Source organism: Nomascus leucogenys, chromosome 14 (genome assembly GCF_006542625.1).
Source record: "Nomascus leucogenys isolate Asia chromosome 14, Asia_NLE_v1, whole genome shotgun sequence".
Classification (NCBI taxonomy): Eukaryota; Metazoa; Chordata; class Mammalia; order Primates; family Hylobatidae; genus Nomascus; species Nomascus leucogenys.
Window position 1 is genome coordinate 42,233,846 of NC_044394.1, and position 20,999 is coordinate 42,254,844.

Below are 20,999 nucleotides of genomic sequence, written 5' to 3' on the forward strand. Positions count from 1 at the left end.
TCCCCAAAAGCAATTGCAATAACAACCAAAAGAGGTGGAATCTAATTAAACTAAAGAGCTTCTGCACAGCAAAGAAAACTATCAACAGAGTAGACAACTTACAGAATGGGAGAAATATTCATAAACAGTGTGTCTAATATCCAGAACCTATAAGAAAAACTTAAATCAACAAGCAAAAAAACAACCACATTAAAAAAATGGGCAAAGGACATGAATAGACACTTCTCAAAAGAAGACATACAAGTGGCCAACAAACATATGAAAAAATGTTGATCATCACTCATCAACAGAGAAATGCAAATAAAAACCACAATGAGATGCCTTCTCACGTTAGTCAGAATGACTACTAAAAAGTCAAACAAATAACAGATGCTGATGAGGCTGTAGAGAAAAAGGAGCACTTATACACTGCTGGTGGAAATGTAAATTAGTTTAGCCAGTGTAGAAAGCAGTTTGGAGATTTCTCAAAGATCTTCAAACAGAGCTACCATTTGACCCAGCTATCTCATTACTGGATATGTACCCAAAAGAAAACAAATCATTGCACCAAAAAGACATGTGCACTCATGTTCATTCCAACACTAGTCACAATAGCAAAGACATGGGATGAACCTAAATACCCATCAATGATAGACTGGACAAAGAAAATACGGTACCTATACACCATGAAATACTACACAGCCATAAAGAAGAAGGAAACCATGTCCTTGGCAGCAAGATGGATGCAGCTGGAGGCCATTATCTTAAGCAAACTAAGGCAGGAACAGAAAACCAAATACTGTATGTTCTTACTTATAAATGGGAGCTAAACATAGAGTACACAGAGACACAAAGATGGGAACAACAGACACTAGGGACTCCGAGAGGGGTGAGGCAGGTGGGGGACAAGGCCTGAAAAGCTAACCATTGTATACTATGCCCACTACTTGAGTGATGGGATCAACTGTACCCCAAACCTCAGCATCACACAATATAGCAATGTAACAAACCTGCACATGTACCCCCTCAATCTAAAATAAAATACATATATATGTACACACACACGGAGAGAGAGAGGGACTGAACATAACCTATCATGCTGTGCTTTGGTGAGGTAAAAAGAAAGTTATTTTAAGTAAAAGGCACATGGCTACTGGTTTTCAAAAAGACTGTGAATCATCTGACTTTCACCACTTTTTTTGGCTTCCTAATTCGGAGAGAACAAGCTTATGAGGCATCATAGACAAACAGGTCTAGATACCATATTTTGTGAAGAGTAAATAAAGCAGACACATATTTATATTTCTAATTTTACAGAGATTTAACAATGAATAAAAATTACTCCAGGCAAAATGAGTTTTGGGTTTCATCAAATGTAAAATGTTTTGAAAACTAATCCAAAATATTCACACACACGCGCACACACACACACACACACACAAACACACACACAATCACGCCAGCAGGAAATACTATTCTTATGATCAAGATTGGAAACATCTTATTTTCTATCTCTTCCCTGCAATCTCATTATGGCTAGGCTACATCATAAATGGGCACTAATGAACATGTGAATTGCCTTTGCATATCCACTCTGGCAGCTGCCTCGGTCCATTTCTGTCAGGTGGGGACAGCACAGGTGGTATCAGTGGAGTCATTCTTGAATGACTGCTCTTTTTAACTGTTTTCTTCAATTTCCTGTTACCATTCCTATTTCCTTTATGCTAAACCTCCTGCAGGCAGCCACCTCCCTCTAGCTTTTTATTCTTTCCAGTGTTCTTGGCAGCATGGCTGATGGGCTGGGGAGGCTGTAATCAAGGGGCCTTCCTTCATGGTATGATCCAGCCTCAGAACGGGCGGAGGCAGAATGGACGGGGTAGCAGGAAGAACAAACAGGGGTCCGAGGCGAGTTTATACTTTGGGAGCCCCTATTATTGGTCAGTAACATGACAGGTTTTCTTTTCTTTTTTTCAGACAGGGTCTCCCTCTGTCACCCAGGCTGGAGTGGAGTGGTGCTATCACAGCTCACTGCAGACTTAAACTCCTGGGCTCAAGCAATCCTCCTGCCTCAGTGCTGGGTTTCTTTTTCTTTTTTTGACATAAAGTGAAAAGAAGGTAATGGCAGTGGCAGATACAAGATATATATCTACAATCTGGGTAGATTCTGGTTTTAAGACATATGACTGCTGATATGATGGAGACTCCCAGCCCTGCTAATTTACTATCTGGGCGAGGTCTTGGCTGAGCCTGGGTTTTCCCTGCCAGCTTGTTTCTTTCTCTGTCCCCATCTCCCCAAAAGGCTTGAGGCTGGGAAGGGAGTGTTGTGGTGCCAGAATCTTTGAAAGGTTTAGCAAAATATTTTAATAATGCAGTAGGAGTTGGTGATTTTAAGGAGGGTTTCTATTTAGTGTGAAAGATACAACAATAAAGCTTCTGCAGGAAAACATAGGACAGTATCTTCATGATCTTGGAATAAACAATGTCTTACACAGAATACAAAAAGCATTAACCGTTAGAGAAAAGATTGATGAATTAGACTTAAGAACTTTGTTCATCAAAAGAAGAACATTTAAGGCACGCTGGATGAAGGTATTTGCCACAAAATTATTTAACAAGGGACTTATATCAAGAATACAGAAAGAACTCTTAAAAGCAACAAGGAAGATAATGACAATCTGATTTTTTTTTTTTTTGAGACAGAGTCTCTCTCTGTTGCCCAGGCTGGAGTGCAGTGGCACAATCTCAGCTCACTGCAATCTCCACCTCCCAGGTTCAAGTGATTCTCCTGCCTCAGCCTCCCAAGTAGGTGGGATCACAAGGGCCCACCATCACACCTGGCTAATTTTTGTATTTTTAGTAGAGACAAGGGTTCACGATGTTGGCCAGCCTGGTCTCAAACTCCTGACCTCAGGCTATATGCCACCTCGGCTTCCCAAAGTGCTGGGATTATAGGCATGAACCACTGCTTCCAGCCAACAATCTGATTTTCTAAATGGGCAAAAGTTCATGTCCTGCTTACAGAGCCAATAAATCTTGACCCCCAAACAAACAAGGATGATGGTTTCCAGTTTCATCCACGTCCCTGCAAGGGACATGAACTCATCCTTTTTTATGGCTGCATAGTATTCCACGGTGTATATGTACCACATTTTCTTTATCCAGTCTATCATTGATGGGCATTTGGGTTGGTTCTATGTCTTTGCTATTGTAAATAGTGCTGTAATAAACATACATGTATATGTGTCTTTATAGTAGAATGATTTATATTCCTTTGGGTATATACCCAGTAATGAGATTGCTGGGTCAAATGGTGTTTCTGGTTCTAGATCCTTGAGGAATTGCCACACTGTCTTCAACAATGGTTGAACTAATTTACATTCCCACCAACAGTGTAAAAGCATTCCTATTTCTCCACAGCCTCATCAGCATCTATTGTTTCTTGACTTTAATAATTGTCATTCTGACTGGTGTGAGATGGTATCTCACTGAGGTTTTGATGTGCATTTCTCTAATGATCAGTGACGTTGAGCTTTTTCTCATATGTTTTTTGGCCACATAAATGTCTTCTTTTGAGAAGTGTCTGTTCATATCTTTTGCCCACTTTTGGATGGGGTTGTTTTGTCTTGTAAATTTGTCTAAGTTCCTTGTAGAGTCTGGAAATTAGACCTTTGTCAGATGAATGGATTGCAAAAATTTTCTCCCATTCTGTAGGTTGCCTGTTCACTCTGACGGTAGTTTCTTTTGCTGTGCAGAAGCTCTTTAGTTTAATTGGATCCCATTTGTCAATTTTGGCTTTTGTGGAAATTGCTTTTGGTGTTTTAGTCATGAAGTCTTTGCCCATCCTATGTCCTGAATGGTATTGCCTAGGTTTTCTTCTAGGGTTTTTGTGGTTTGGGGTTTTACATTTAAGTCTTTAATCCATCTTGAGTTAATTTTTTTATAAGGTGTAAGGAAGGGGTCCAGTTTCAGTTTTCTGCATATGGCTAGCCAGTTTTCCCAGCACCATTTATTAAAGAGAGAATCCTTTCCCCATTGCTTGTTTTTGCCAGGTTCACTGAAGATCAGATGGTTGTAGATATGTCTTGCTATTTTTGAGGTCTCTGTTCTGTTCCATTGGTCTATATCTCTGTTTTGGTACCAGTATCATGCTGTTTTGGCTACTGTAGCCTCATAGTATAGTTTGAAGTCAGGTAGCATGATGCCTCCAGCTTTGTTCTTTTTGCTTAGGATTGTCTTGGCTATACAGGCTCTTTTTTGGTTCCATATAAAATTTAAAGTAGTTTTTTTCTAATTCTGTGAAGAACGTCAATGGTAGTTTGATGGGCATAGCATTGAACCCATAAATTACTTTGTTTATGACCAATGTATGACCAGTTTCACGATATTGATTCTTCCTATCTATGAGGATGGAATGTTTTTTCATTTGTTTGTGTCTTCTCTTATTTCCTTGAGCAGTGGTTTGTAGTTCTCATTGAGGAGGTCCTTCAAGTCCCTTGTAAGTTGTATTCCTGGATATTTTATTCTCTTTGTAGCAATTGTGAATGGGAGTTCACTCTTGATTTGGCTCTCCGCTTGTCTGTTGTTGGTGTATAGGAATCCCTGTGATTGCTGCACATTGATTTTGTATCCTGAGACTTTGCTGAAGTTGCTTATCAGCTTAAGGAGTTTTGGGCTGAGATGATGGGGTTTTCTAAATACAGAATCATGTCATCTGCAAACAGAGACAATCTGACTTCCTCTCTTCCTATTTCAATACTCTTTATTTATTTCTTTTGCCTGATTGCCCTGGCCAGAACTTCCAATACTATGTTAAATAGGAGTAGTGAGAGAGGGCATCCTTGCCAGACTTATCTTTAAAGAAAGCATTTACCAAACACATATCTGAAGAAGAACTTGCATGCAAAATATACCAAGAACTTGTGAAATTCAAAAGTAAGAAAATAAACTACATTGAACAAATGGACAAATATATGTAGCCATACCTCCCAATAGTAGATATTCTGATGGAAAATAAGCATATGAAGACATGGTGAACACTAGGGAATTAGGAGAAAAAAGTAATGCACTGTACACTAAGGAAAGCAAAGTAAAACAGCAATGAGATAGAAAGCCTATACATCGATTAAGACAGTTACATAAACAACAAACAAGCAAAAGCCAGCACTACCAATCCTTGGCGAGAATACAGAACAGGAACTCTCCTTCATTACTGGGGAGACTGCGTAATGGCATAGCCACTTCACAAGATAGCATGGCATGTTATTGCAAAGGAAACTGCAGCATCACATAGTATGCAGTAACTGTGCCCCTACACATCTACCCAACTGGTGTGAAAACACATCCACATACAAACCAACAAGAGAATACACACAGCAGCTTTATTCACAATGACGAAAACCTGGAAGGAATCAAATCGTCCTTCAGTGAACACATAACCAAACTGTGTCGCTTGTAACCCGAGACAGGAACACGTGATGGAGACACATGAGACCTTTAGGGTGCAGCAGAGGAAATGGGGACAGACACATGAGAAGGCAGCACTGCAGCCACAAGGATTTCAGATACAAAAAGAAGACACTGACCACAGGCACATGGTATGGCAGCATTTGAGGACAGATATGTCTGCAGGCACAGGGCAGCTGGGGAATGAAGACACTTGAGGATGGATATGGACCTCTAGGTGATGAGGGAAGACCCAGGTATCCTGACATGGGCCATATGGACAAGGAATGGATACACATGAGGGAAGACATGGGCTACGTGCAGAGGGACCAAAGACAAATGAAGACTGGCATGGGAGGTAGGCGCGGGGGAAGGAGAAAATCTAGGCAAGATCTGTACTGCAGGCTGAGAGGACGGCAAAACCTGACAACACACAAGGGCAGACATGGAGAGAACCTGCAGAATTCAGGCACTGGGATGGAGATGCACAAAGCATGGCATGTTTGCAGGGACACAGGGGTGAAGACATTGGGAGACAGACAGTGCTGCAGGCACAGGGGTTGGAAACAGCTGAGTGCATACAGGAGATGCTTAGATCAGAGCTTAGTGGAAACGTACACCCTAAGTGAGGATGTCAGAACAGAGAGAGACTGAAAATCAATCATCTCAGCTCCTTCTCAGGGATCAAAGCTAAGGAACAATCCAATTGGAAGTATACCGAATAAAGGCAATAAAAAACATAACAGCAGACATCAATAAATACGTAAAAAATAAAGCACAACAAAAACAAATCAACAAATAACATCAATAAACCATTAGTCAATGTGATTAAGAAAAAGAGAAGTTAACACAAACCATCAGTATCAGAAATCAACACAGACACATTCTTCACTGGGCCTGTGGACCTTAACAAGAACTTAAGAGGACTTTGTGAAATATGTGGGTCTAAAAATTCAACAGAGAACAAAATGCACCACATTTAAAAACCAACTTACCCAAACTGACCCAAACATAACATGAAACAGAAAAACTCCTAGTCTACTAAACAAATTGAATACATTCTTGGAAAAAAAAAATCAACAAACAAAAAGGTTCCACAAGTAAAACTCACAGCTCATAATTATGGAATACTCCATACAAAGAAAAACACTGAAATGAAAATAAAGATAATATTTTCAAAATTTTTTGTGTAGCTGGCATTACATTGAGGACACAATTGGACCAAGACACATTATGGAACACAAATGAATAAAATTATGTCACCTCTTTCATAAACAGTATGCATCTCCTTTTTAATAAACAGAGCTGGGGCCAGGCGCGGTGGCTCACGCCTGTAATCCAAGCACTTTGGGAGGCCGAGGTGGGCGGATCACGAGGTCAGGAGATCGAGACCATCCTGGCTAACACGTGAAACCTCGTCTCTACTAAAAATACAAAAAAAAAAAAAAAAATTACCCAGGCGTGGTGGCGGGTGCCTGTAGTCCCAGCTACTTGGGAGGCTGAGGCAGGAGAATGGCATGAACCCAGGAGGTGGAGCTTGCAGTGTGCCAAGATCGTGCCACTGCACTCCAGCCTGGGCAACAGAGTGACAGTCCATCTCAAAAAAATAAATAAATAAAAATAAATAAATAAATAAATAAACAAACAGAGCTACAAATATGCTGAGCAAAATATTACATAAATGAAGCCACTTATGAAAACACAGTAGATCAATACTAAATGGAATATATACCAAAATGCAAGGTCCTTAACATTCAAAATAAATCATATAAGTCAACCCATTAGCAGAAAAATACAGAAAACAGTAAGATCATTTAGCCGAAAAGTTTTTTAAAGCATTTAATAAAATTTAAAATTGAACCACAAACACACAAAAAAAAACTTGAGTAAAATATAAAAAGAGGACGGGCCAGGCACAGTGGCTCACACCTGTAATCCCAGCACTTTGGGAGGCCAAGACGGGTGGATCACCTGAGGTCGGGAGTTCGAGACCAGCCTGACCAACATGGAGAAACCCTGTCTCCACTAAAAATACAAAATTAGCTGGGCGTTGTGGCACATGCCTGTAATCCCAGCTACTCGGGAGGCTGAGGCAGGAGAATTGCTTGAACGTGGGAGGCGGAGGTTGCGGTGAGCCAAGGTCATGTCATTGCACTCCAGCCTGGGTAGCAGGAGCGAAACTCTGTCTCAAAAAAATTAAAAATAATAATAAAAAAAAAAGAAGGCAACTTCTGGGCGGGCATGGTGGCTCATGCCTGTAATCCCAGCAATTTGGGAGACAAGGTGGGGGGATCACCTGAGGTCAGGAATTCAAGACCAGCCTGGCCAACCTGGTGAAACCCCGTCTCTACTGAAAATACAAAAATTAGCCAGGCATGGTGGTGGGTGCCTGTAATCCCAGCTACTCGGGAAGCTGAGGCAGGAGAATCGCTTGAACCTGGGAGGTGGAGGTTGCAGTGAGCTGAGATTGAGCCATTGCACTCCAGCCTGGGCGACAAGAGCGAGACTCCACCTCAAAAAAGAAAAAAAAAAAAGCAACTTCCTTAATTTCATGAAATCTGATAAAGTCTAATACTAGCAATAACAAATAACATAATAGAGAATTATGGGAAGCTTTTTCCCCCAGTGCAGGACCAGATGAGGATGCCTGCTATCACTCTTTAATCAGCATTGTAGTGGAGAAACAATACAGTAAGAAATAAAAAGGCATTAGGATTAATTTTTAAACCAAAAAAATTGTCGTTATGTGTATATGACCCTATTACATGCCTAGACAATCCCTGAAAACCCCAAAACTGTTACAATTAATAACTTACTGGATACATTATTGTTACAATCAGATTACTATACACTAGTATGAAACCAATAGAAAATAATGATCAAACTAGAGAACAAGTATCTATGACAAAACGAGCCAATAAAGGATCAATTTACAGATTTAAGATAAATCCTTCCAATCAATATATAAAAAAGGACCCCACAAAAACACGCACAAAATGAGCAACGCATATGAAGACAAGTAAGGCACAGAAGCCAATAAACATTTGCTAAACTCTACCTCATATGAAACCCGCCACTGCAAGTTCCAGGTGAGAGGATCCCTGCAGAAACACTGCAGGGCAGGATCCCAGAAGGCAGGACCACCGGGGAAGTGATGGAGCCCCTGCAGTGGGGAGGGTCTCAGGCCCAAGAGGGTCAGGTGGCTCCAGACCTCCTGCTCCAGCTTCCCCTTACTCCCCACACCAGGCACAGCCCCAAGTGAGTGCCCCGATGCAGGGAGGATTCTGACTGGCCATGTCTTCTCTGCCACTGTGCAGCCTGCTGAATGGCAGCCTGCTTGCCCATTACATCATTCCAAGCTTCCCTTTCATGGGTCACCTTCTCCCTCCCAACACAATGCCAGAATCCACCCCAGGAGGATAGGGACCGGGAACCAAACTGTGGCACCATGAGTGGAGACCCTGGAGGCAGACATGGGTGTAGGCACAGAGTGGAAACATGCTAGCCCTAGCACAGAGGATGGGGACATTCAAGGGCAGACACAGGCTGCAGGCACAGGAGAGAAGACCTGGGCTACAGTCACAGGGGATCCAGACAAAAAGGGAGCTCGCTGGCTACAGCTGCACGGCAGAGAGGCACACCAGGGACAGACATTGGTAGAGGTGCAGGATAGAGGAGTAGGTGAAGGTTGGTGTGGGCAGGGAGCACAGAGATAAAGACACCCAAAGGTAGATGTGGCTGTAGGCTGAAGGGTGGAGTCACAAGAGTCCTAATGTGGGCTGCATGGACAAGGGCTGGAGACACAGGAAGACAGGCATGGGAAGCAGGTACACTCAATGACAGGCCTCTGCTGCAGTAACAACAGACGGAGACACTCAACGAAAGAGACTGGCTGTAGGTACAAACACTGGGGATAGGAGTTTTGGGCACAGTCTCCTGGGAGAAATGATCCAGAAAAAGAACAGAAATGGGCTGAAGGCACAGGGGAAGGAGACACACGAGTGCAGACACGGCCCAAAAAGCATGGATGAAAACACTGACTGTGGACATGGATTAGGGGGACAGAGAATGTAGCAAACATAAGCTGGCATGGGCAGAAGCTCAGGGGACAGACAGACAAAAACATCAGAATGGGCTGCAAACACAGGGATTGAGGCACTGGAGGACTGCTACTGCCTGAAGGCTAAGGAGATGGCAACATTCAAGGCAAACAATGTCCTGCAAGCACACAGGATGGAGACTCACATGGCTGGCACGGGCTGCAGGAGCAAGAAATGGAGACTTCTGACAGGGGGCATAAAGTGCAGGCAGAGGACAGACCAGGTGACAATACACAAGGGCAGACGTGGGCTTCCGTCATTACGGGATGATGATACTGGCAAGAAGATACAGGCTTCAGGCACAAGGATGGAGACACACAAGGCCTGGCATGGCTGTAGGCAATACAGGGTGGAAACACTGGGAGGTCAATGCGGCTGCAGACACAGGGTTTGGAAACACCTGATGGAAAATGTGGGCTGTCAGGTAAATCCCTGCTTAGAGAGAAATTTACAGCCTTAAATGAATGTGTTAGAATAGAAAAAAAGATTGACAATCACATAAACTCCCTTCTCAAGAATTAAAAACTATCAAAATGAAAGAATGCAGAATTAAAGTAATAAAGAGCAGACATCAATGAAATAGGAAAAAAATGCAACAGAAACAAATCAAGGAAAAAAGTTGGTTTATAGGGTCAGGCGCAGTGGCTCATGCCTGTAATCCCAGCACTTTGAGAGGCCGAGGCGGGCAGATCATGAGGTCAGGAGAACAAGACCATCCTGGCTAACACAGTGAAACCCCATCTCCACTAAAAAATACAGAAAATTAGCTGGGCGGGGTGGCGGGCACCTGTAGTCCCAGCTACTCGGGAGGCTGAGGCAGGAGAATGGTGTGAACCTGGGAAGCACAGCTTGCAGTGAGCTGAGATCGCACCACTGCACTCCAGCATGGGCGACAGACTGAGACTCCGTCTCAAAAAAAAAAAAGTTGGTTTATAAATATTAATACACCTAATAAACCACTAGTGAAACTAACTAAGGCAAAGAGAAAAGACACAAAAAACCAATATCAGGAATCAAAACAGAAGCCTGTTCTGTAGAGCAGTGTATTAAGACACTAGGAGGGTTCTGTGAAATACTTAGGACTACAAGTTTGACAACAGAGATTCAAATAACATCACATTGAAAAATAAACTTACCAGGCCGGACATGGTGGCTTACACCTGTAATCCCAGCACTTTGGGAGGTCGAGGCAGGTGGATGGCCTGAGGCCAGGAGTTAGAGACCAGCCTGGCCAACACACCAAAAACCCGTCTCTACTAAAAAATACAGCCAGGCACTGTGGCTCACACCTGTAATCCCAGCACTTTAGGAGGCTGAGGCAGGTGGATCACGAGGTCAGGAGTTCAAGGTCAGCCTGGCCAACATAGTGAAACCTCGTGTCTACCAGAAACACAAAAATTAGCCAGGCATGGTGGCATGCACCTGTAATTCCAGCTACTCGGAGGTTGATGCTGGAGAATTGCTTGAATCCGGGAGGCAGAAGTTGCAGTGAGCTGAGATCGCACCACTGCGCTCTAGCCTGGGAGACACAGCGAGACTCTGTCCCCCAAAAAATAAAAATAAACTTACTAAAATGGACACAGAAATAACATAAAACAAGAAAACTCGTACACATACCAAAGGATTTGAATTATTAAAAGTCAAACCAGCCAACAGAAGTACTGTTCCACATGGAAAATTCCATACCTAAAGAAATATTCCAAATATTTAAGGAAGAAAACACCTAAATTTCTCAGACTCTTCCAAAGAAAGAAATATAGGAAATATTTTTCAGCTTTTTTTTTGTGAAGCCAGCATTACGTTGACACCACAATCTGAACAGGACATTAGAAAAAAAAACTATAGGCCCTCTCTTTCATTAACAGAAATACAAATATTCTTAAAAAATCATATCATATGAATTAAACCACATATGGAAATGTAACACATGGATGCCAAGTGGGATATACTAAAAAATGCACGATTTGTTAACATCCAAAAATAGTTCATGTAAAATATCCTATTTTCAGAAAAATAGGAGAAAAACATATGATTATTTACAGTATATGCAAAGAAAAGCATTTATTCAAATTCAACAATTAGTCATAACTAACTCTTAGCATATGTAAAAGAAGGCAGCTTCCTTAACCTGATTAAGTTTGTCTAAAATGAAATTACAGCAAACTACATAAGGAATACAGGATCACTGAAACCTTTTCCCTGGAATCAGAACCAGACACACTGTGCTCAGGAGGTGCGATCGGGACAATAAAGGAAGAAAATAAAGAAAAATAAAGGTGTAAGAGCCAACATTTAAGCAATACAGCTGTTATTATACGTAGCTGACACTAAGTATGTAAGTATTTACGTACGTATTTAAGTACATAAGCACATAACTACATGTACATAAGTATGTGAAAAACCCACCACAGTCCAAAAATAATGGCTATGAATATGTGAATAAAGCCAGGTAACACGATACAAAATCAATCTATAAAATCAATTAGATTCTTATTTACCAGCAAGAAAGAAATGTGAAATAAAATTAAGGTACAATGACCAGACTAAGAAGCAACTATCTGCACTAGAAATGACCCCATAAAGGATTAATTTATAGAATACCTTTTTAAATTCTTCAAATCAACATAAGAATACAAATGACCCAATAGAAAAGCCAGCACTGAAAACGAAGACAAAGACGCAAAGGCCAATAAATATTCACAAAACGTCGCTTCACTAACTTATTTCCAGTTCCAGATGACAGGAGGCCCTCAGGGACCCAGAAGGCAGGACCACAGGGAGGTGACAGCGCCAGCAGCAGGAGGGCAGGCCTTTGCATTGGCCCAAGCGGGCCACGGCTCCTGGCGGGCTGGCAAGCCCGAGCAGCCTGGCGCTCCTGGCCCCTGCACACGCTTCCCTCCCTCCACCCCGTTCCTCTCTCTCTCTCTGTGCCTTGGGCCCCGTGGGATGCGCTCACATCCAGACTCACTAGGTCCGAGACATTGGGAAATGGAGAAGCGCTTGCGAGCTGAAAGTCCTCCAGGAACACCTCAAGGAAGCTTCACCTGCACCTGGGACACCCTTCCCTGATGCTGGCCTCAAGGCAGGTGCGCCGCACACGCTTCCGGTCCATGAGCTTCCGGTCCATGACGACCACACCGCAGACGAGCACGCGAACCCAGCCTCCAGGAAGAGAAAATGGCGGAATGGGCCTTCGCCTCCCTTTTATAGGGCTGTACTCAACCGCTGCATCTTGGAAGCTTGGTTTTGATTGGGTGAGAAGGAACTTTTTTCGACAACTCTTATTGGATAATAGTCTCCTGCTCTGACTGGATAATCTTAACTAATCAGAGTTGGAGACTTATCCAATCTGTGTTGTAGTACAGAGTCTGCTCTCATCCTAACAGAAAGAAGCTTCCAGGATATGTCCTTTGAATACAGACATTATAAAAGGGAGGCAAAGATCTGCACCTGCCGTGGAGGTTGGGCTCATGTCCTCCTCTGCATTGGAGTTAGCCAAGGAGCGTGTGCAGAACACTTGCCTCTTGGCCAGCCGTAGAGAAGGATGTCCCAGGTGCGGGCGAAGTTTTGTTCATGTGTTCCTGGAGGATTTTTCCCGTGGCAAGTGCTTCTCCATCCTCCAGCATCTCAGGCCTGGTGAGTCTGGATGTGACCGCTTCCTATGGGGGCCCCAAGCACAGAAAGATGCAAAGGAGGGTGGATGGAAGGGGAACGTGGGCAGGGCCCAGAGAGCATCAGGTTGCCCGTTTCACCAGGCACCCCTGCTCCGGTGCAAGGCAGAGGCCGGCCAGGCCCCCACCCAGCGCCCCTCCTGGGCTGTGGCCCTAGCACCTAGACCCATCCCGCCATTCTCCGCAGCTCCACTGCCCCACAGGCAGGAGCTACCGGCGTGGAACCTGCGGGCTGCAGTGAGCAGTGGAGGCAGTAGCCGCTGCTCCCTGGATTCCCGGGATGTTTTTCTTTGGCTTTTTTCTTTTTCTATTTTATTTTAGATTCAGAAGGTACACGTGCTTGTTTGTTATGTGTATATCACACGCACAATGTGGGGGTTGAGCTTCTAGCATACCCATCACCCAAATATTGGAGGTTGTACCCAGTAGGTACGTTTTCAACTCTTCCTCCCAACTTTGTGAGTCCCCAGAGTGTATTCTCTCCATCTTCCTGACCATGTGTACCCATTGTTCTCACTTAATACATAAGAACATGCAATATTTGGCTGTTTCTGCATTAATTCACTTAGGATAATGACCTTCAGCTAGCTGCATCTGTGTTGCTGCAAAGGACATGAGTTTGTTGTTTTTTATGACTGCCTAGTACTTTGTGGTGTATATGTACCACATTTTCTTTATTTAATGAACTGTTCGTGGATACTTACCTTGGTTCCATGACCTTGCTGTTGTAAGTTATGCTGCGATAAACATGGGAGTGCAGTGCCTTTTTATATAATGATTTCTTTCCCTTTGGGTAGATACCAGTAGTGGGATTGCAGCCGTTTGAGGCCGCTCTCATGGTCATCTAGTTTCTGTCAGGATCACAGGCTGGGGCACGTGCTTCTCCTACAGACTGAGGGCTGCTTTAGAAACCGATGTGTTTTCCTATCAGAACACTTCTCATCACCTCTGGAGCACATCCTGGCCCGGTCATCGGAGCCTCCAAGCGTCATGAGTCCCCTTTAATTCCTATGGGGCGTCCAGCACATGCATTGTTCCAGGCAGCCTCTGGAGGGACTCAATCTACTCCTCAGTGGAGGGGCACAGCCATGCTGAGAGGAAGTGTGCCCCGTCACACATGGCCAACTGGCTCTCTGCAGAAAGGGGTGGTGCTGTTCCAAAGGCCCAGGAAAGACAATGGGCAATGGAAATAAGCAGGACAAAGCCTCCAAGCTGCATCTCTAACACAGAAGATGCTCAAAAGAACCCAATTTGATCTGTGTGGTGTACGTGAAAAATTTGAGGCCAGGTATGGTGGCTCACACCTTTAATCCCAGCACTTTGGGAGGCTGATGTGAGAGGATCACCTGACCCCAGGAGTTCAAGACAAGCCTGGACAACACAGCAAGAGCCTGTGTATTAGTCCATTCTCACACTGCTATAAAGAAATACCTGAGACTGGGTAATTTATTAAGAAAAGAGGTTTAATTGTCTCAAGGTTCTGCAAGCTATACAGGAAGCATGGCAGCTTCTGCTTCTGGGGAGGCCTCAGGAAGCCTCCAATCATGGCAGAAGGGGAAGGGGAGTGAGGCCTCTCACCTGGCAGGAGCAGGAGCAATAGAGAGCAAGCGGGGAGGCGCTGCACACTTTTAAACAACCAGATCTCACAAAAACTCACTGTTGCAAGAACAGCACCAAGACAATGGTGCTAAACCATTCATGAGAAACCTTCCCCATAATCCAGTCACCTCCCACCAGGCCCCACCTCCACCACTGGGGATTACAGTTCAACATAAGATTTAGGTGGGGACACAGATCCAAACAATATCACCTTGTCTCTACTAAAAATAATAATAATAAAAGCCAGATGTGGTGGCACCACCTGTAGTCCCAGCTACTCGGGAGGCTGAAGCAGGAGGATCACTTAAGCCCAGGAGTTCAAGGCTGCATTGAGCTATGATGACACCACAGCCTAAACAACAGAGTGAGGCCGTGTCTCAAAACAAAAAGAAAAACAAAAAAAAACTAATTTGGATTTGTATTTCAATCTTCTGTTTTCTGTTCTTTAATACCCTTATTAAAGAAACTGCACAGCTTATCTTCATTTTGGTACTCCAATCTCAACATCATTTTTTAAATTGTTTCAGCAGTGGGAAGAGATTCCCAGGGAGATACTGTGATACTCGCCATCCAAAGCTTTATGACTAAGGTTCCTGTTGAGGGAAAATTCAGATATAGGAAAAGGCCCATATTTATTGTAAGAAAGTTTAAGGATAGTTGCCAAAAAAAAAAAAAAGTTCCCAAACTCAATGCAAAATTACTATTGCAGTATTTTTCCATTCTTATATCTGTAATAATAAGCAAAATGATCAATGAGCCACATTTCTACCCTTAAAATAAATATACTTACCAATTACTCAAAGAATCTCACAGTAATCTCCAGGCTATCTTGAACAACCAACCTGCTAAAGATGCCACAGGTGCCTCAACACTGAAGGAATCAGGTCTATGCCAGCTCAGCTACTTCCTCTAGTTAAACCTTTGAATACACACACACTGAGTTTCTCTACAGCTTTAGGATGCACAGTGGTTGTTATTGTTGCTAGACAAGTCCTTGAAGATTATCCTCTGACTCAAAGCTTTAAAGAAAAATCTTACCAGAAAAGAATTCTTTGGTGAGATGTGGATCAGCATGGCACGCTCTAGGCAACATTTAGGAAAGAATGCTGATTTCTTCTCTCTCACTCTAAATGCCTTTGTGATACCTGCTTGGGTATTGCCCAGGGATTCCAGCGGTCAGAGATTCTGTAGGATGGTTTTTCTTTTTTTTTAAATCTTGCCTCAGGTTTATTTGTACAAATAGCACAGGAGGACACCAGCCCCACGCATATAACAGCCCAGGGGTCACACCAGTTCTCTGTTCTCAGATTTACAGAGACCTCTACTCTGAAGGCTTCATGGGGGCCTGGACACCTTTGGAAGCTGGAGCTAGAACTGAAGCTGGAGCTGCGGACTGGGCCTTGGTTTGATCCTTGGCCTTTGGCTGGCAGAACCTGAAGGATGACATTTCTAGCAGAGCTCCAGGGAAGTCTTGCTGGGCAGGCCATCTCCTCTGCCCCAGCCTTGCTCCTTGAGTCCAGGCTCTTTGCATGGAGGCCCAGTGAACATGGCTGGAGCTCTGAAGTTATGTGCTGGTGGACAAAGGTCAGTGACAATCACAGGACACCCCTCTTAACCTATACATGTAACTTACCAGTGGCTCTTTGGAAATATGGCCTCACCTCTGCTGTCCAGTTCACAGTGACTTGAATGCTTGGGTGTCAGGTTTGGACAGGGTCCCCTTAATGCCTGGGTGTCAGGTTAGGACAGGGTCCCATTTCAGGAGCTAGCAAATGGAAGAAAGCAGGAGGGCAAGGCAGCAGGCAGGTGATCATGTAGACTGTGGCCAGATGGAGTAGGTTCCAACCTTGGACCACCATTCATCTGCTGTGTGAACAGAGGGTGGACACCTTTAAGTGGTAGGGGACTCTGGCTGGGCACGGTGGCTCACGCCTGTAATCCCAGCACTTTAGGAGGCCAAGGCTGGTGGATTGCCTGAGGTCAGGAGTTTGAGACCAGCCTGGCCAACATGGCAAAACCCCATCTCTACTAAAAATACAAAAATTAGCTGGGCGTGGTGACGGGCACCTGTAATCCCAGCTACTCAGGTGGCTGACTCTGCACCTGTGGCTGGGGTGGGTGAGGCTTTGTTTGGTACTTTTATTGCCTATTTTTCTTTTCTTATGCTCAGAGCTACTCCTGGGCAAGTTCCCTGACCCTTGAATCTTTTTCAAAGTTTAGCTCTTCTGTAATATTTAAAGGATTCCTCCATAAACTTAGCTAAGTTGGCCACTATGCAAGCCTCCTGGATTTCCTTCCTTCAAGATATTATAGCATGACTCTTTTGCTAAATTTGTATTCTCATGCAATATTAGCATGAGGAAAATTTTACAACATTTTAAAAAGTGAATATAGCTACTGATAATGAAAGTTAAGCTACATTGACATTCATTTTGGAATTAGTGATCACCTACTAAGTTGAACCATATGAAATTTCTGTGGTGTAAATCAACTCGGTTGAGTACAGGTGACTTCATATGGTTGAACCTACAGGTCACCCTGGATCACTCCTCCACTCCTCATTTTGCAATCCAAGAAAAGGAGGCTCAGGATGTGAAGTAACTTACTCATGGTCACATAAATTATTAGGCATTGACTTAGAAACATAATGTATTTTCTTAACTAAGGGAGTGAAAAATTCTTATGACTACTCCATTTACGAATTGCCTTGGCTATTCTTGCATGTAAATATATATACATACATATATATTATATATATAATATATATATCTATATATATATCGATATATATGTATTATATATATATATCGATATATATATATATATATTTTTTTTGAGACAGAGTTTTGCTCTTATTGCCCAGGCTGGAGTGCAATGGCTGGATCTCAGCTCACCGCAACCTCTGCCTCCTGGGTTCAAGTGATTCTCCTGCCTCAGCCTCCCAGGTAGCTGGGATTACAGGCATGTGCCACTGCGCCCAGCTAATTTTTGTATTTTTAATAGAGACGGGGTTTCTTCATGTGGTCAGGCTGGTCTCGAACTCCCAACCTCAGGTGATCTGCCCACCTCAGCCTCCCAAAGTGCTGGGATTACAGGTGTGAGCCACTGCGCCCGGCCTCTTGCATGTAAATATTTTGAGATACAAATTGAATAATTTCATTTTACCTGAGGGAAAATTTAGGGGAAAGTAACATCTTTGCAATAGTGAGTCTTGATACCCATGGATGCAATGTATTTAAGTCTTCTATCATGCCCTTCAGTGGTGTTTTGAATATTTCTTCATGGAAAGCTTAGGACATATTTAATTTTTTTGTTTCAGATGCAGGGGTCAATTTTTCCTTTATTTTGAACTAATTACACATACATATGAACAATTGTTTTCTGAAGTTACTTTCACAGGGAAGACCTTTACCGAATTTTCTTAATGTTGTTTTTCAAGGTATTGGCTTATGTTTCCAAGAAACTAATAAAGATAATTGTACTTTGTTTTTAATGTTTATGCTTCTTGTTGTATTCCTTTCTCTAATTTAATGTGCCTGATAACTTTTGAAAGTAAGAATAGAGACACAGGAAAGAGGCCAGAAGGTTGGAATAAGGGCTAAAAAAAGAAACTTATTGCCACCAAAATAAAGACGAATCCAGGTTAATCCTCTCTGGTATTGACTTGTGAGAAAAGATGGACATCAGCATGTAGGACCTTAGAACGACAAGAAGAATGAAGAAAAGAGCCTCAGAGCACGGCCTGGTGATATCATAGAAGACATGTGTTTAAGGCATTTCATCTCTCGGTGACGACTTGCTTCAGGTCCTTGCACATGCATATATGGAGAGAAGGGTGTCAAAGCACAATCTCATGTTTGCTCTGATTTTTCTCTCTATGAATTGTATTTAATTTCCTTTTTTCAGAGACCAACAGATTTGTAGAAAATGAGGCAAGATTATTTACAGAACATTAGCTTCTGCATATAATGTTTATATTTATATTATGACATTTTGTTGACATGGCCAACAAGATTTTACCTTTAGGTAAATAGAAGAACTGCTTGATCAAAAAGATGCCCACTTTTCAAGAGCACAGTTGAAGGGAACAGTTGAAGATGATAATCACAATAATATAATGGTAGGAAGAACAGAAAATGCTGTGTGCTTGCTTTATGCCAAGCATTAAGCACAGCTTTTGAAATGGTTAAATCTCATTTAATCCCCACAATAATAATGACTATTTTATACATGAGGAAACTAGAGTTTACAGAAGTGAAATTACTCAAATCTACAGTTTATAACTGGTTTTTATTTTCACAGCCACATCTGGAGGACTTTAAAGCCCCAGCCTAGGCACTACTTTTGTCCTAAAGATGTGCATTTATTGTCTATGATATGTAAGAGACCATAAATATTGGTCTCAATGCAAATTAATTTTCAAAGATCTATCAACAAAAGTAAGCTTGGTAAAAGATGATTTTAAATAGAACATTCAGTAAAGATTAAACAAGATGCACAATCCAATCAAAGAAAATGTGTTAAGTCCTCACAGGGGCATTTTCTACAGATTTAGACATAGCTTTTCCACGTGAAAAAGGAAACTATATAATTCATGTTTAGCTTCCTCCATCTAAAGTGACACAATGTACCAAATAACTTAAATTAATGGTTAGATTTGGTTAATTATCAAGGCTTCCTCTTTGAAAATCATAAATTTTTTTTACTTTTTTTTTTTTTTTTGAGGCGGAGTTTTGTTCTTGTTGCCCAGGCTAGAGTGCAATGGCGTGATCTCGGCTCACTGCAACCTCCGCCTTCTGGATTGAAGTGATTCTTCTGCCTCAGCCTTCCGAGTAGTTGGGATTACAGGCGCCCACCACCACGCCCAGCTAATTTTTGTATTTTTAGTAGAGACAGGGTTTCACCAGATTGGCCAGGCTGGTCTCGAACTCCTGACCTCAGGTGATCCACCCACCTTGGCCTCCCAAAGTGCTGGGATTACAGGTGTGAGCCACTGCACCCAGCCAAAAATCATAAATTTAACTTGGATATGGAATTAATTTGGCCCTCTCTTTCAGTGAAAGACGTAAAAAAATTGCCCCCTTATCAACACAAAGGGTTTCTCCTGACCATTATTTCCAGTTATGCACAGTCTCCTAACTATGCCAACAAAAATCATTCTGAACTCCTTCCATTTCCCAGGGAGAAAACAGAAGCGCCTTGGGCAGGGTGAAAAAGAAACCACCTATAGAGGAGGGCCCTGCAACATGAACCCATCTTTAGGCCCAAGGGCATTCTGACACCTGAAATCGAAGTCATGATTGCCTCCATTTCTAGAAAAAGTTCCAGAAATATTTCCAGGAAATATAATTGTTAAAGCACAGGCTTTGTTGTCATTAGGCTTGGAAAGGTCTTTGAAAGTTATTTGGATTAAATCATTAGAAATTTACTAACACTGATATCAAGTTAATGGTTAAAAACAAAGCTTTGTCCACCCCCAGGCCCAGGAGAAATATGTACATATGTTCACCAAGAGACGTGTACAAGTATTTTCACACCAATATTACGAGCCAAAAACTCAAAACAACCCAAATGTTCACCTAAAGTAGAATAGACACAGTATTCTGACATTCCTATAATGAACTACTACTATGCAATGAGCACAAAAAAACTCTAACTCCCAATAATGTGACCGGATCTCACAAACATTGTATTGGAATATGGAGGCCAGACCCAAAAGAGGATGTTCCACATGGATGAAATTTATAGAAAATTCAAAAACAGGCAAAGCTGATACATGGTATTAGACAGGGCAATGATTATTCTTAGTGCAGAGGGAGACAGTGATTAGAATGAGGCATGAGGGAGGTTCTGGGTTTCTGGGAATGTTCTGTTACTGTTCATGTTAGGAGGAGGGGTGCAAAGGGTAGTGACCAGGCCCACCCTCTGGATCCTGCAGCATGAGAGAGAGCCTTGATCCTGATGGCAGAAACTGTCCCCCGAGCCCAGGGCCACCCATAGGACAGACACCACGAAGCCACATTCTGAGACCAGTCTCAGCCATTCTTGCTGCCCTCCAACCCTGTCCCAGCCAAAGACGAGCCTCCAGGGGTGGGGAAGGATGGACGGATGGCATCCAAAGCACTCTGAGGGCCTCTGCACCTGGATGGATGAATCTTTGTGTCCAGGGCTGGCTGTCAATAGATCCAGGCTTTCATTCCTAGAAGTG

General features: G+C 42.8%; 1 protein-coding gene across 1 annotated transcript in view; it reads right to left on the reverse strand.

Moving 5' to 3' along the window:
• The window catches only part of LOC100585360 (misshapen-like kinase 1), a 31,851-nt gene extending 23,085 nt beyond the window's left edge, over nt 1-8,766 (reverse strand). Inside the window, 1 exon segment of the mRNA XM_030827078.1 lies at nt 8,656-8,766. Coding sequence (XP_030682938.1) covers nt 8,656-8,766 — 111 coding nt within the window.
• Between the last annotated feature and the right edge of the window lie 12,233 nt (nt 8,767-20,999).